The sequence below is a fragment of the Miniopterus natalensis genome, chromosome 5 (assembly GCF_054644295.1).
Source record: "Miniopterus natalensis isolate mMinNat1 chromosome 5, mMinNat1.hap1, whole genome shotgun sequence".
In the NCBI taxonomy this organism is placed as follows: Eukaryota; Metazoa; Chordata; class Mammalia; order Chiroptera; family Miniopteridae; genus Miniopterus; species Miniopterus natalensis.
In genome coordinates this window covers 59,071,735-59,089,083 of record NC_142085.1, presented here as the reverse complement: position 1 = coordinate 59,089,083, position 17,349 = coordinate 59,071,735, and the positions used below count along the sequence as shown (strand labels likewise).

Below are 17,349 nucleotides of genomic sequence, written 5' to 3'. Positions count from 1 at the left end.
ACAGTAACATATTGAAGTTACAGTGACCTGGAGGAAAATTTTAAGATATTGTGTACATTTGATTCATTTTCCTAAGAAAATAATAGGTGAAATACATAAAAATGAACATATATAAATGTATTTTACACATACAAAATATATAAAACATAAAAATAGATGGAACACACTTATATTGATGTAACAGAAGTCTGAAGGTACTTACACCCAAACATTTTCAGTGTTGGAACTTGTTGCCCCACAGAGAAACGACTCCTGGTGACCATTATTTCCCCTTTTTTCATATCCGACTTTCTGATTCTACTATAATTATATTATCTGGTACATTTAAAATTCTTTAAATACAAATATGATCATGTCATTCCTGTGCTTAAATTTCTTCACTTCAAAAAAAAAGTGACAACAATGTTATGATGAGATTGGCCAGAGAAGCAAGAAGGAGCAGCCCCCTCCCAAGCCCAGCCATGGGGTCTCCAACTGACAATCAAGTGGCAGGAAGGTAAGATGGAAGAGGGCCTCTCTCTTCTGCTCACACTCGGCTCAGCTCAGGCGGAGGACTGCGGGGAGCTTCAGGCTATGGAGGAGGGACAACAGTGAGGGTGCTAGCTGAGGATGGGGAATGCCTCCAAGTGGTTCTTCGCTGTACACATTGTGTCTGTAGGTAATAATAGCACACTCTACACTTCAAAGCAGGTTAAGAAGGTATTAAGAAGGTATATCTTGTGCTATGTTCTTACCACAATAAAATTTTTAATTTATTTTTTAATTAAAAAAATGTTTTTCCTCCCATTAGTTTTCTCAGGCTTTTGTTCAGGATATAAATATCTTGGGAGGATCCCTCTGTTGCACAAGGGCCTGGACTGCAGGGCAGCGCTGAGACCATTAGGAAGCCAGGAAGCCCTTTCTTCTCACATTGGTTCAGTCACAGGGCCCTGAAGGCATTGGCTGTGCACTGTGAACAGAGGGCTCAGAGAGCATTTGAGAATCACGTGGCTTCCTCACCCCTCCTGTGGCACCAGGGCCCTCTGCATAAGCGGTTCCCTCCTGGAGCACCCTCTTTCCCTCCTCCCATCAGACAGGACACAGCACAGGTGCCCCCTTTTCCTGGAACTTTTCCTGACTCCTCCTGAGTCCAGGTAAAGGGCTTGTTGTGCACACTTTATTAGGAGCATGTCTGGACTTTCCCTTTGAACTCCTGTTAATAGCTTTGCATTCTTTACAGGGTCTATTTCCGGTCTGTCTCACCAGACTCTTAACTTCCTGAGAGTTAAGATCATGATTTTTATCATTTTACCCTCAGTATCTAACCTGCCATATTGTGTTCAATAAGAGCTAATTGGATGGATGGATGGGTGGATGGATGGATGGATGGATGGATGGATGGATGGATGGATGGATGGATGGACGGATGAAAAAGATGCAGGGAGAACTTGCTAAAAGCCAAATGAGGCTGTGACAGTGCCATAGTCAGGAGAGGAAGCATAGATAGCTACATGCTGTCCACATCCTGAACAAAAGCCTACAAGACTAATGGGCAGAAGAGCAACTTTTAGGTGGTCCCCATCCTCACCTAGCACGCTTACTGTTGCTCCCCCCAGATAGCCTGAACTTCCGCCAAGTCCTTCACAGGGGAGAAGCTCAGCCTGAGAGGAGAGAAGTGTGGCAGAAAAGGAGACACTGTCTTCTACCTTACCTTCTGCCCCTTGGTTATCAGCTAGAGATCTCAGCACAGGGAGCCAACCCTGCTTTCCCCTCTGACCAATCTCAACATAACCTTGTTGTCACTAATACACAACAATCCACTCAACAATCCTCTGTCTAATTATGTCCAAGATTAGCACCTAAACATCCAAAATAGCATCTGATGTGACTTTCTATTTGTAGAAGGGCAGCCGGGATGCATTAGCAACACCCTCACTGGATTCCTGGACACTGTGGATAGGCCCAACAACCAAGTGCTGAAGGAAATGGGCCAACTTGATATTTATCTGCTGATAACTGCACCGGGAAACGCAAAAGGGAATTTCGGTACCTTCTTTTGATAAAGTCTTCAAACGGCCAGATCTGCTGCTGCCAAAACTAAAAATAGCTTGGTCTGCCCAGAAAAGCATTGGTCTGGGAGTCAGAAGATGTGGGGCCCTCGTTTTGCATAAACTGGCTTAGTGTCCTTGTCATTTAACCTCTTAGCCTCCCTGAAGGTCAGTGCTCTCTTCTGTGCATTGGGGATGACAGAGCAGACTCCTTGGGTCCTAGAGTAGGTGGGAGTCCCAAAGGAGATAATGGACATGAAAGTACTTGGTGACTGCCCGGTCCCAATCTCAGGAAAGAGAGGGAGGGTCATGATAAGAAAGCAGCCACACTGGAGACACTCCCTAGTTGTAGTTTTAGCAGGAATAAAATCCTCCCACTCTCAGGCCTTTCACGGTCTGGGGGCAGCCCTTTGCTCTCCCCTTGCCTGCCTGCCCTATTCTTTTATGATCCGTGACTGCCTCATTCATGGTTAACACAGGGAAGGCCCACTTAGCAGCCAGAAATACGAAAGGCTATTTTCAGCAAATGGGAGGTTACCCAAGTCACAGAATAAATAAACATGGCTATTTTTTTCTTTTTAAAAATAGTTATTCTGTGCTTTTTTAAGACCTAAAATACAGTATAAAGAGTATATATTGAGCACTGACTATATGCCAACCTGTGTGAATACTTTACATATACTATTTCATTTACTATTCATAATTAACTCTGAGAAAGGGCTATCATTATCCCCATTTTACAGATGAGGAAACTGACATTCAGAGAAACTAAGTTGTGTGTTAAGGTCCCAGAACTTCTGTAAGCAGATCTAAGATTTATTATTTCATACAAAACCCATGCTCCTGTGTATTATGCTATTTTGCCTCAAAAATAATGATAATATCTGCAGAAAGAAGATGAGGAGGAAGAGGTAGAAGCATAGATTTAATGAAAAAATAAGAAGCCCATAGGTCTTGGAAAAATACACCCTTACACACACTGCCCAAGCCTCTCACATAACCTGAGCACCACCTGGTAAGCAGGGAGTGGAGGCCCTGGGTCAAATAAAAAAGTGTGTGATTAACTGACAGTTAATGAAAAACAGGACACAGTCCTTCAGGAAACAAATGGGAACAGTTTTTGTGTACTAAAGAAGTCTATATCTGAAGTCAGAATATGATGTATACGTCTATCATCATCATCATCACTCAAAGTTCTTTTAAAGGGAGAGTGGGACAGGATAATTGAGAATTATTTTCCTTCTTCAGAGTCTAGTCATCTTGTCTCCCAACAAGTTTTTCAAAGAACCAACTGTGGATGAAAAAGAGGAGACATACTAAACCTGACAAGCTCAGGGCAGGCCAGCATGGTGAGCCCTAAGCTCAGACACTGAAAGTAACCACATAGGATGGTCTGAAATAAAAATTCCTGACTGAAAGCCTGTCATGGCAGGTAGTCACATCCTAGGCCTGTAGCTTCCTCAACAAAGGTCAATCTGAACGAGGCGAGCCAGTCTATTGTCCTTTTGTATCTAAGATAACATACCTTTGAAACCGCAGAGTAATCTTTCCCAGACACCCTCAGGGCACTCGCACTGTACCGGAGCAGAGACCACAGAGCCCCTCATTGTTATCTTAGTTCCCAAACGCTATCCCTCTGTGATGTAAATATTATTAACTGTCCGGTACCCACCAATGTAAAAGAAGTACTGTCTCTCCATTTTACTTTTTATCCAATTTCAGAGATTTCCCTCCTTGCTTTCTCAGGCCCCCTTAATCAACCACCAATGGATTTCGTGTAACCCTCCTTAAGTGTCCTCCTTTGATTCTAATGTACAAAATAAGCTGCAAAACTGCCATTCTTTGGAGCATTTTGTCAATCCATTGAGATTTTTGCTTCCCAGAAATTGTCATCAATTTGGCTCAAATAACCTCACAAAAATTTTCTACAGGTTTGGATATTTCTTACAATCAAACCAAACATATATTTTTAAGTTTTCACTTATTTAAGGGGCTTAACCAATTTATATGGAAGAAAGTGATCATAATTTGACTTAATGGTCCATTGCAGTACTATTTTTATATTTTGAAATGAAAACATTGCAAATATTTGGGGACATATAAAAACTTTTGTCTAGTTCTAGCTTTGGCACTTTTATATCACAGCATTTTATAGTCTAAAACCAGTGACTTTAACATCAGATTTACCTGGGTTCTAGTAGAACTTTTACCACTTACCAAATGGGTATAACAATACTTATCTCGTGGGATTATGGTGAAGATTAAATGAAATGAGATAATTTACGCAAATTTGGGGGTCACATAGAAGGTAATCAAAATGGGCATGCCGTCTCCTCTTCCTCTGAATTCATGGCCTTTATTTTGTGAGTTTCAAGCAGTATAGATGTGAAAGATAGTTTGAAATCAGTGAGGCCCAGGTTCAAACCTCAGTTCAGCTTTCTCCCATCTGTGTGACCTTGGACAAGTGTCCTAGTCTCTCAGAACTTTCTTGTTTTGCAGGAATGCTGCGAGGCTATAAAATAACATATGCAAAGCATCTGACATATAGTTGGTACAAAATAAATAGTTGTTTCCTTTATCCTTAGATAAAATGACTGTTGTCCTATAAAATAGAGTTAATGATTAGGTTTTGTGAAAATGCTCTATTGCTTCACTGTAGGTGCTATCAAACACTTGGAGACTTACTGGGGAATCATTTTACCGTTGTTTCATCTAATCCTTTCTAAGTCATGGTTGGGTCTTGCGGGAATGTGTCAAACTCCATTATGAAGCCAATGTAAGCAGAGATACCGATCAGCTGTCGTGGCCACTGACCCATCTATGGGGGTACCCCAGCATAACTGGAGCCCAGTTTCTCCCCAAAGTCTTGGGAAGGTTACAGGACTCAGACAGATGAGGTAGGCATGAGATTACAGGCCAAGAGGAAGAGGTCGGGGCTGTGGGCTGTATATTTAACAGGCTCATACACTCCAAGCCTTGTTCCGGGCCCCTTACAAAGCTCCTCTTTAGGGCGAAAACAAGATGTTCTTTGTAAATAAAAGTTCATGCATTGGAGTAATGAAGTCATTTTCCAGTGCTGCAGTGAAAGATATTCTTCTCCAAGCCCGTGAGGAGGCTGGGTGAGGGCTGTCAGGAGGAAGAGGGGTAGCCAGTCAGTCTACAGAGAGGATATTAACACAAAGAACGCAGCAGCCCATCTCTAAAAATGAGAAACCTTGCCTAAGAAGGTGGGTGTCCTTCCCTCAGCCATCTGAAATCATTACCTCTGGCTCCAGAATCCCCTTTCCACCCACTTTCCTGCAAACTAAGGGGTGGTACATAAAAGACCTATAGAAATATAGATAAGACAGCCGGGCACCTTGGCTAGATAACTAAGAGATGAGAGGAAGCAACCGCAAAGCTGAATATTCATCTGGGTCCTTGGAGGGGCTCCAAGCTGGGCGGGGAGGGGAGCTCCAGGGAAAGCCCGACCTCGGCGCGTGAAAGGCCGGCGTGGACCGGGGGCCTGGACGTAAAAGGTGAAGAGGGGGTGGTGAGCAGGGCGCGGGGAGGAGGCCGGGGCGCCGCTGCCCTCAGTCCAGGCCCGCGGGGACGGGAGGCGGCCGCGCGGGCGGGCTCCCCGACCCAGTCTGCCTTTTGATGCTCGGCTTTGACTTCCATCCGCCTGTGTGTTCTTCAGCCAGGGCCTCTGGGCAGAGAGAGAGAAGAAGAAAAGTGAGAGAGGCAAACGGTGGGGAAAGAGACGAGAGAGGCGGGGGGAGGGAGGGAGGGAGGCAGAGAGGGGAAAGGAGGGAGGGGAGACTCTCCCTTACTCTCGCCCTCTCCTTATTTCCTCTCTCTCTAAGCTGCAGCTGGAGGCGCCCGGGGTCCCCACATCTGGACACTGCGCCCGCAGGGAAGGTGAAGGGAGCGCGGCGCCCCCGCAGCACGGGGTCCCCGCGGGCAGAGGCTGCGCAGCCCGGCGCCGGGCGGATGCCAGCGGACCCATGGCCCGGAGCTCAGCCCGGCGCTCGGTCCTGCCCCTGTGGCTGCTCTGGGGCGCCGCCTGCGCGCTCGGGGCGCGCGGGGACGCCGCGCTTCCCTCGGACACTGCGGGGAGCCCCGCGCCCGGCACACAGGACGCGCCCGGGACCAGCGCGCCGCGCGGGGCGCCCGGAAGGCTGCCGCCCGCCGCTCAGGTACCGTCTCCCCGCCCCGGCCGCCCGCGGGGACCTGCGCCCCGCGCGTGGGCGCCGCGCTCCGCTCCCCCCCCCCCGCCTTCCCCTCCCCCACCTGCCGTGAGCTTCACCTGGAGATCAGCTCAGAAACTGGAAATAAAAAGTTTACTTTGTGAACTGGATTTGGATACTGTGAGTGGAGGCTTTGGGACATGTCACCGTTCAAACTGGCAAAAGTGCCTGTGTCCTGCCTGCTCAGAGTCAGTCCGCCAGACTGTCCGTCACCTGGGGCTGCAGCGGCACCTCTAGGACTTTCTGCCCCTTGGATGCCCCAGTAGAGTCATTTTGGTCAGGCCACAGCCCTTAATGCATGTGCCCTGAACCGCTTCCCGCTCCTGTCAGGTTAGGACAGCGGGAACAACCGGGCAGGGCCAGTTCTTTTGTCACAGACTAAACGGAAGGTCCTGTGCAGTCAGCAGAATGCAGGGTGGGTGAGGTGACGGGGCACTAAAGAAGCTGTTAGGAAACTGCAGAGAGGACACCTCCCATAGCCCTGAGCCCTGTATTCCAGAAAGAAGACTTACAATGAAGGTCAAGCCCTATCCCAAATGATATGCTATTGATGATAGGCTTATTCAGGGTTGCTGTTTATTGTAATACTTTACAATAGCTTTTATGTCGAAAGTATAAACAAAGTGTAGAAGTTGGGTAAAGGAAGGTGACCCCAGAGTAAGTGATTTAAGAGCTGCCGGGGCGAGAGGGACAACAGCCTGTCCAGGGCGTGGGAGACGCTAAGTGGGAGGGAAATGAAGTCACCTAAGTTCATGGGAAAGGAAGGAGAAATTGATCTAGCAACACGCACACACACCCTATAGCTATGGTTATAGCAGCTGTAGAGCCAAAGCTGTTATGTGGATTGACACCATTTCTAAAAGCCAGGAAGTCTGGATTATTGCTATTAATTCTACTAATTGTTAGTATAACTGTAGTTATTATTACTGATAAAATAAGGTGCATGAAGATGATCTTTCTCCAGGAGTGAGCCCTACCCATGCCCCAAAAAGAGGGGAGGGTGGGTAGGAATAGAGCATACCAGCTTCCTACTGTGATGCAAAATGCAACCTCTGTGAGAAAGGGGGCAGGGCTTCTGGTCAGTTTAGCACTCAGACATGAGGCCCAGGAGAGACTCCTGGGAAGTCCTGGGAAGGCTTGGAGTTCACCCCGAGAGACATTGTTTCCACCTGTTGCTTTGAGCATGGAAAGTCTCTGAAAGAATGCTTAAGAGTAGAGTTGCCAGAAAAAAATATAAGCTGCTCAATTAAATACGAATTTCAAATAAACAACAAGTGGATTTTTGGTTATGTCTCAAATATTGCACGGGACATATTTAAACTAAAAAATTACTCATTGCATTTCTGAAATTCAAATTTATCTGGGCATCCTGTATTTTTGTCTGCTAATTCTAAAGAGACAGGCATGCATTGAACCCTGAGCAATTTCTTGTATACCCTTATGTTCAGTAAAATAATAGGAAGGTGGTACACCAGAGTGTTTACTTGCAGGCTTTGTAGTCTCATGATCCCAAGTTTAAATTTCAATTATCTGCTCCTTACCTTGGGCAAATTGTAGATGCACAAGTTGCAGATAAAGAAACTGAGGCTTAGAGGAATTATTGATGTCTACTTCACATTTCATACAGTTATTGTGATGAAATTAGATAAAACATACAGAGTGCTTAACACAATGCCTGACATAGTATAAGTGCTTTATACATCCTAAGGGTTGTTGTTATTATTATAAAATACGTGGATGATTGGATAAAAAGAAACACTTATCTGCGAATATTTCTCAGAACTGTGTTTGTGCGGTGCTATTTTACTTAATATTGCTATATCTCTGTCTATATTCTTCCAGCTAGAAAGAATGCCCTACAGTGAGTTAAATTTGTAATATTGTCAGAGTCTCATGCGTTCAGTATACCAGTTGAGGCCTTTGATTTAGGGAAACAGAAAGAAACTATTAGTCATTCCAGGAGGGTCAAAGTATATGATGTAGAAAGGGTGGAATTGGGGTAATTATGTTCCCACTACATAGTTTCACATAATGCCTTCAGTGAGCCTGCAGTCCCACAGGATCCTGACACCCCCACCATCGGGTTTCCCATGCTCTTTATAGCCACTACGGAGACCTTAAACCAAATACATTCCGGAGATTTAACAACACGGTACAACCACCCTGCTGAATTGGTTCAGGAGATTATATTTACAACTACAAAGAGAGAAAGAGAACATGGACCCATGTAATACGTTATTTGTGAGAGGTTGGAGATGTGGATGGAAGGATATTCTAAAAATAAGTTCACTTTATTTGAATTGGATTTATATGAATGGCTATTGCTCAATTCTCCTTCAAAGGGGAGGAAGAAAAATACTAAAGCCAACATGCAGCAGTGGGAGGCACTTGGCTGAAGGCCTCCCTAAGAATCCCAAACTCTTCAATAGCAGGGTTTGTGTCGTCTCCACCCCTGGGTCCTCAGCCTGTGACATGGACTCCAGCACACTGTGGTGCACGGTGAGAGTTAGAGGAACAAATACATGAAATATGCATTGAATAAAAAGGCTGGAGAGCACTGACTGCCCAAGGAGAAAGGTCCCTCCTTTCCTTCCAAAACAAGCCCCAGCTCCCCCCAGGATGCAAAGAATTTGAAAAAACAACACCCAGGGGGTCACTCTGTCCTCATTAGGAGGATATTCCCACCTTCTGCTTTTTTACAATTCACTGAGTCCATTATTGCTGAGTTTATGGTGAGAGCAGTGATTCTTAATAGGTGGGGGTAGGCAAAGGGGAAACTGGGCAGTTTAAAAAGGTATATTCAGTATTCTGATATTTCACATTTAAGAAAAGAAAGTCTTTATTTTGTCATAATCACTATAGTAGTAAAACTAAGCACACATCTTCTTGACCATGTGGATGTGCAAAAGAACTGGAGGGGTGGAGATGAGAACAGTCCCTGAGGGGAGGCTGTCAGAGTGTCCTTGGAAGGAGGGCCATTCTGGTCTATCAAAAAGAAGCAGGAGTTAAACAAGGTCAAGAACACTAGGCTAGAGGTCTACAGTGCATGGCTGGAACGAAGCCACACAGAGACTCAGAAGGAGAGGGCAGGGGCTCTGCTGAAAGGGCAAGGTGGGAGGCAGTGGAGGGCCACGGTGCTGTTACTGCCTCTAGTAGATAATTGAGAAAATAAGGGGCAATATGAGCAAACTTTCCTGAGAGGGGAAAACTGGAATTTATCTCCTGGCAACCCGACTGGGTGTTGCTGTTGTTGTTGGTTTCCCTCCAAGAAAAACTATTGGCCCTTGAGTCACATGTACCAATGTAGCCCATGCTGGACAAACTTACCTACTTTTAAAAAGCCCACGAACTAGACTAGTGATGAGGGACTTTTCCTCTGACTCCCTCCACTGTTATGCGATTCCCGTGCGTAGTTAGGCGCCCAGCCGCTAAAGGATTGCAGAATGTCTCTTGAAAGACAGTTTAGAGCTTTCACTATCTGCTTTTCTTTTCCTTATCTTGGTCCCTTACCTTGGAAAAGGACATGTAGAATCATACTAAGACCTCCAGTCACTGGCCTGAGCCACCATTCTATACTGCTGTTGAACAGAGCAATTCGGGAATTTGAACCCCCACATGCAGTCATTATTTCATTCACTTAATAGTCATCCGATGAGTAGGTTTGAACCCTTACCACATAGAGAGCAATAAAGTAGGTGCCAGGAGGGACAGAAAGCAGTCACATCCCGGATATCCTCAAGGATAAGTGTTCTAAGAACAAAAAATATATCCATAGCCACTATATAAAGCAGAATGAGTCAATGCTCTGTAAGAATGGCTGCAACCTAAGTGCCATGATGGTAATGGGCAAAAAGTATTACTCTTGAGATAGACCAGTGGGTATAATCACCAACTCACCAAACACCAAAGAAGGTTCCTGGGAACATTATTTTAGAAGGACTGAAATATAGTCGTGGTAGCAGTAATAATAATAGCATGGCTTATAGCTAGCGCTCACTGAGTATTTACCAGTGTTTGCCAGACACTGGTCTAAGCACTTTCCATGAGTTATTTCCTTTAAGCCTCATGACAACTTAATGGGACTGATATAGTTATTTTCTCATTTTGCAAACAAGGAAACCAAGGCATAGAACATTTGCCCTGGCACCCTACCTGGCAAGTAACACAGCTACAAAGGAGTTAATGAGAGTAATTTCGACTGTGAAGGAGTATCTAGAAAAAGGTAGTTAGGTAAACAGAATCCTCTGCAGGCATAATTTTAGTCAAAGTTTTGGGAACTTCTTGCAATGAAGATATATAAAATCTTATTCAAAGACCATTTACCTAGTGCTTGCTAGATGAATGGCATAAGTATCGTACAATTTTAGGATTACCAAAGAATTGAGATAACTTACCTTCCTGCTCTATTAACTACTTTTTAAACTACTACTCAAATAGAAAAGGAAATAACACTTATAAACTTCTACTATGTCCCATGAACCTACATGGATTATCTTATTTAATACTCAATAGTGAAAATTATACCCATTTTACCGATGAGCAAATTGATGGAGATGGTCTACAGCATGGACTACTGGTCTAATCTGCAAAAGACTTACACTAATGCAGCTGTTATTTTTATGGGGTTTCCAAATTCCGTTCTCTTTTCCCAGCATATCATTGGGTCTCCCTGATAGATTTCTTTCTTTTCTTTTTTAAACTATAGAATTTTCTTGTATCTTGTTTTCCTTTTATAAGCATGTTCTAGTATGTTTCCTTTAAATGATGCTATAGTCTACATTAGAAACTCCTGATTTAGATTAATAGACAGAGAATTCAAAACAAAACCACGTACAGCAATACATACATGGTCTATCTTACAGAATTTATTATAAAATTCCTGGAAAATAGAATGGCTTTTGCTATAATTCCAGAGTTTTCTGATTTAACCAAAAGAAGGTGTATTTTTTTTTTTGGTGTCGTAAAGTATATATAACATAATATTTACCATTTTAACTGTTTTAACTGGCATTAGGTACATTCACATGGTCATGCAACCATTACCACCATCCACCTTCAAAACTTCTTTCATCTTCCCAAACTGAAACTCGATACTCATTAAACAATAACTTTTTATTAACCCCTTTCTCCCAGGCCGTGGCAACCGCTATTCCACTTTCTTTCTCTATGAATTTGACTACCCTAGGTACCTCATATAAATGGAATCTATAATAGTTGTCCTTTTGTGCCAATATTGGTCCTTTGTGTGCGTTATTTCACCTAATATAGTGTTTTCAAGGCTCATCCATGTTTGAGCATGTGTCCAATTTTTATTTCTTTTTAAGGATGAGTAATATTTAATTGCCTGTATATATCACATTTTGTTTGTCTATGTACCTGTCAATGGCCAGTTGGGTTGTTTCTCCCTTTTGGCTACCATGAATAGTGCTGCTCTGAACATTAACCTACACATATTTGATTGAGTCCCTGCTTTCAGTTCTTTAGGATATATACCCAGAAGTAGAATTGTTGATCATATGGTACAGAGAAAGTTAGAAAACTCAAATTCTTATAGAGGCCAAGCAAAAAAGTAACTGGGCAGTGAAAGGAACACATCCTCTGAGTGATGGAGCCAAAAGAACAGGAAAGGAAGAGGGCCTCTTCCAGAGGGGCAGCTACCTCTCCTTGTTGCCAGGTCTTCTGTTTTTTCAAGAGAAGACAGAATCTGGATTCTTAAGTGAAATTGTTGACTCAATTTTTAAAAAATGCTCTGTGGAAAGTACATCTGATGGCCCAATTCAGCCCGAGGGCTGTTAATTTGCAGTCTCTGAATTAAAACATTTTAAATTCACCTTTCATCAAAGGCACAATGTGGGCATCTAGCCAGACAAATGTACTATGAACCCAGCTCCACTACTTTTTAGCTGTTTGACTTTGGGCAAATTTGTTCATCTTTCAAAGATTCTGTTTGTTTGATTGTAAAATGAACAGAAGTGCACTTGCCTTGCAAGATTGTTGTGAAATTTAAGTGAAATAATATATACATAAGCTGCCTGACTCAGTCTGCCCTCAGTTCTCTCTCTTCTGTTCCTCTCACCTCACCTCTCTCTTTCTTCTACTTTGTTTTTACCTATCTGCAAGTTAAGATTTGTAGTATCAGGCTATGTAAATTTTTATTTATTCTTTACATTTGATTACTTTCAATTTTTGTTTACAGATTTGCTGATTACCCAACATTGGAGAAGAAAGAGACTGTAGTTTAGTTTTATAATCATTGTATCCCTAATGGTTCTTTGAACATAGCCTTTCCCCAGCAATAGGATGATCTGAGCAGTTAAGAGAAATGAATGGTTTTTCTAAAGCCCCCCAAATCTAAAAACAAACAAACAAGCAAAAAAACAATATCTTTGATATGACAAGGACTATAACCTATTTTTTTTTTCCTCTCACAATTAAGTTCTCAAATCTGACTTGTCCTAGTTTCTTGAAGTATATGCCAAAAACACTCCTTTCTTTCAGGGTTTTTTCTTGCTCAAAGTAATGATATAAATATAATGATGGTCAGACATAATTTTGAGACATTTGATCAATTAGAAACCATTAAAATCAGATTGCCAATACACTCTTTGAGTTCCAAAGCTTAGCATTTGCAAACAATTACTTATTTGTTTTCTAAAACAAGTAAATCTGCTAGTTCATCAAAATAGAGTGACCACATAGAAGAATATTTAAATATCTACTCCAGCATTTGCCAAAGAGCAGTATTTTTTTCAACTGTTTCTCTTTTTGCTCCTAGTGTGGTGAGGTTAAATTCTGGGAAATGTTCTACTAAAGGGAAGTTTAACCACAGATGTTTGTAATTCCAACTTAAGTTTCCCATCAAAGTCTTAATGAAATTCAGCTGCCAGCAGTTCAGCTCTGAATCACAGTCTTTTTCATGAGAAACTTGGGGGAAACTGCATTCCAAGGCTGAATGGTAGTGGGAAAATGGTCATATACAAACCCAAATCCTCTGCATAAAGGAAAAATACATAAAGAAACAAATCCTGTTTGAAAAACAAAATGAGAGAGGGGTGGTCAGATGTACTTTGAATAACACACAGTGTGACCCCCTTTTCACTTCTAGGACTTTCTTAGCTTGTGTGATGTATTTTGGTGGAAGCTAGCGAGCTAGTGTTTACCTAAATGGAGTGAAATATCTCCATCTATGACTGCATGAGAACTGTTGAATTGGAGGAACCCGTAACAATAACAGCTGCATTAGCACAAGCCTCCTGCAGCCTAGACCAGCAGTCCATGCTGTACGCCACAGTTAAAAGGACAGTTTAGTACAGTACAGATTTTGTGTATTAATATTTACTTTGAAATTATGCCCTCCATCAGATGGAGTGGCATGATTAACGGAAATCAGGGAGTCCAGAGATCAAAGACATTCACCTCACACGTGACTGTTACATGCAATGCTGTAGTCTGTTTACGAAGTGACTTGCAGCATAGCATACTGAATTAAGCAGCTCTGTAAAGCCAAATGTTGGCCCAAAGGAATGGATAATATAGACACCAGCAGAAGGCAAGAGACTGTCTAGTGAGCCTCACACTGTCTGGTGCTGGGGCTGCAGAACCATCTAGAATCACAGGAACCAGAGCACATATTCCAAGTCTTGGGTGTAAAACCCTGGCTGGCCTCTTCTTCCACAGCACAGTGACTCTAGTCCCTTTCTAGCTTCACAGCCACAATGTGTGTGATTCCCCTTGACCAGCAGTGATACAGTATGACAAGCTAAGGGTACCCTAAGTGTAACCTCCCTTCCTGCGGATATGACATGAGTCCTGGTAGCATCAGAGTGGTTCTGTCATGTGTGATTCTGTCAATCCTCAGGTCACAGGTGAGGTGTTAAATGCCTGTTATTTGAAAATTGAACAGAGTCTGAAAACCTGGAGATGGACCAGTGTTTCTCTGTGGTGTGTGATTAATTGCTTCATTCTTTTTTGTTCCCTTGTCTGTCATGATCAATGCTAGTCGACACCCTGAAATCCTGTTCATAAGAGACAGTCCCTGAGGCCTCTACTGCAGCGCAGAAGTCAGCATAACTGGGACCTGCTTGAATGTAGAGCCAGTGGGTGGTTATTATTGGATGTGTAACTCTATGGCACCTTGCAGTGTGAATGGTGAAATCAAAGGGATCGTAGAATGTTAGATCTAGAAAGGATGTTCAGAGAGTCAACCCCTCATTCTGTAGGAGAAGAAACTGAGTCTCGGGAGGGAGTTGGGGTTCTTCATTCAAGGACACAAAGATCATTAGCATCAGTGCCAGGAACAATGTCTTCTGACTTCCAGCCTTATGTTCTCACCCTTAGCTTCAGAACTGGAGATAATTAAGTGAATATACATACACACAACCACACACACATACATATACACATATATACATAGAGCATCCCCCAAAATGTACATACACGTTTTTAATAATTAGAAAGGCAGTGTTTATTAAAATGCATTTCATTTTCAAAACTGGGCTATTAGCTGTTAAAGCATGTATATATATGAGAAAAATTGTTTACTTCTAATATACTATTATTCACTTTACTTTTTATTGTTTCTATTTATCCTTAAGTTGATTTATCAGTAGGAGAGTCTCACGGAATGGAGTGAAATGGGACAGGCACTGCACTGTGAGTCTGCAGCTGACTGTTCTGGTTCTCGGCCGTGCCACTAATAACCAGATCACCCTTACCAGTTAAAGGAGCCTTGGCAAGTCCCTTCACCTCTCGGGGCCTCAATTTCTACAGATTAAAAAGAACAAAACAAAACAAAACAAAAAAAGGTTCCTCTTAGCAACAAAGTTCTATAACTGCCTAATAAATAGATCAAGCTTTATACTAATTAAAGGGAAGCTGGCTTAAGGAAAAGAATCACTCAGGGTCACAGCTGTTGTCCTAGTTAGAGCCCCTCGTTAGGAGTCCAGAGCCTGAGGCAAACAGGCCCATCTCCAGGGGGATGGGGTGGGGCTGTCTTAATGGAATCTTCTCCTGCTTCCTCGAAATGCCAGGTGCAGGGCTGAGGGTGGTTTGCAGGCCAGAGCACTGGCCCAGCCATGGACGTGAGCCTTTGCGAGGTGCCACACCAAGAGGCTTCCCAGCCAGCTTTAGCCACAGACACCTAAGTGTCCGATGACATGTGTCAGTAGTCTCCCATACCAGGGCTCCCAGGGGCTATCACCTGCCCTCTCCAGACCAGTCAGGATGGCTCTAAACGTGAAGCTGCACCCAGAGAAACAGGAAGGGTGATGATGGAAGAGGTAAGGGACATAGAGAACTACTGAGAGGAGATTCACATCAATGTGCCTCGTGACAGCTAAGTGGCACATGACAGAAGGCCCAGAGAGGAGAATGTGTTTTCATGCATTGCAAAAGGAAGGGAAGCTGGTGACAGATTATTGGTTCCTTATATACATCCACTAAAATCTCTGCATTATAGCAGGCACAGTACAGCTGTCAACTGAGTCTTCACATTAAGGTAAAGAGGAAGTTTAACTCGATAATCTGCTCTAGATTGGACAGAACGCAGCATTTGGAAGCAAATATTTTCAAGGGCCTTTCCGGATGTCAGGATTGTCAGCACGTGAGGGAAACTGCCCTGGTGTGTGAATGCCCTGATTGCTACTGGCTGCAGGGAGGAGGAGTCAAGCCCTCCAGATTCTCAGTGTGGCCCAAGGACGGCAGCATCAGCGCCACAGGGCATGTGCTAGAGATGCAGGCTCAGCGCCCACTCCTGAATCAGAATCTGCATTTTTACCAGATCCCCAGGCTGCTCACATGCACATTAAAGTATGAGAAGCATTAGCATCTAAAATGCAGCTGGGCTTGATTTTAATGGACTCACGGGAAATTGAAAATCCAGAAAAGGGAAGCTTTTTGAATATACCGTAATTATAGGGAGGCCTAAAATATAAAACCATATCAAGGCTGTGTGAAGCTAGTGAGGGGCTCACAGCTACTAGCCCCTGGCCTGAAAAGTTACACTTTAGAATTTAAAAAAAGCTTCAAAGCAAACTGCTGCTTCAAGGAGTCTGAAGAAGCTGAAAAGGTTATGTCACTTACTGGCCTGCACGTAGTAGGTGCTCAGAGGGGTTTTAAGGAAAACATAGTATGAGAGAGAAGCTTTCCTACTCCTGCCTACTTCCCAGCACCCGTAGCCTAGAAATACAACCTCTGGAGAACCTGTGTCCTTGAAGGGAAGGAAGGGGAGGCAGGGGAAGAATATATTTGTGGAATCTACTTGAAAACAGGGTGTTGCTCAGACTCTTCAGAACATAGTGAGATTGTAATGTTTTTCTTGCTAACAAGGGAGGCTTTCTAATTCAGGTTAATGTGTCTTCAGGGAGTGAGGAGTGTGGTCTGTGGTCCTAGGCTAGGAAGATAATGCTAAGTGATATGGAGGAGCTGGTTCCTCACCAGGAAACTTGCACAGGCTAGTCCACACGCAAGCTGGTACTTTTCTAGAGGGATTGAGATCTGCACAAAAGTGCTCTGAAGTTGAGGTCTGTGCCTCCTGCTGCGTCAGAGGAGACCTTGCCATTCCCCTGGCAGACTCCAGGTCTCCTTGGTGCAGCCTCAGCCCTGAGAGAGCCCCTTGCTATTTTTATAACAACCATAAAGGACAGCAGCTATCCTTGAACCTATTCCAGAAGGCAAACTGGCTGATTTCTAAGATCTGTAGCTTTAATTCCTAACTTTGATTAACGCTTGCTGTGCCCTAGGCATTGTTCTAAGCACTCTGTCTGTTATTAATTCATTTATTTCTCATAACATAATGAAGAAGACGCTGCTATTACCACCATTTTACAGATGAGGAAACTGAGTCGTATATAAGTTGAGTAACTTACCCAAAGTCACAGTTTAGGATACCTGGCTCCAAGCTCTTAAACTTTGTTCTATAATGACCCTCTAACATCTGTTTTTTATCTCAGGGTGTCCTAGACTATCTCAGCTAACAAGAGTCCCCAGTATTATCCAGGAATGCCAGAGTAGTCTTAGTAGTTGAGGAATCTGTAAAGAACATTTAAATTTGTGCTGAGCATTAGTCATTTCAGTGGAATCCTGAGTTTACTTTA

General features: G+C 43.3%; 1 protein-coding gene across 2 annotated transcripts in view; it reads left to right on the top strand.

The window, feature by feature from the left end:
- The first annotated feature begins 5,865 nt into the window (after positions 1-5,865).
- The window catches only part of LAMA4 (laminin subunit alpha 4), a 117,170-nt gene continuing 105,686 nt past the window's right edge, over positions 5,866-17,349 (top strand). The window contains exon 1 of one of the 2 annotated variants that reach the window (XM_087817565.1): positions 5,866-6,205. In XM_087817565.1, coding sequence (XP_087673691.1) covers positions 6,014-6,205 — 192 coding nt within the window. In that variant the 5' untranslated portion in view covers positions 5,866-6,013. The remainder of the gene's footprint in view (positions 6,206-17,349) is intronic. The other variant, XM_087817564.1, reaches the window with a different exon arrangement.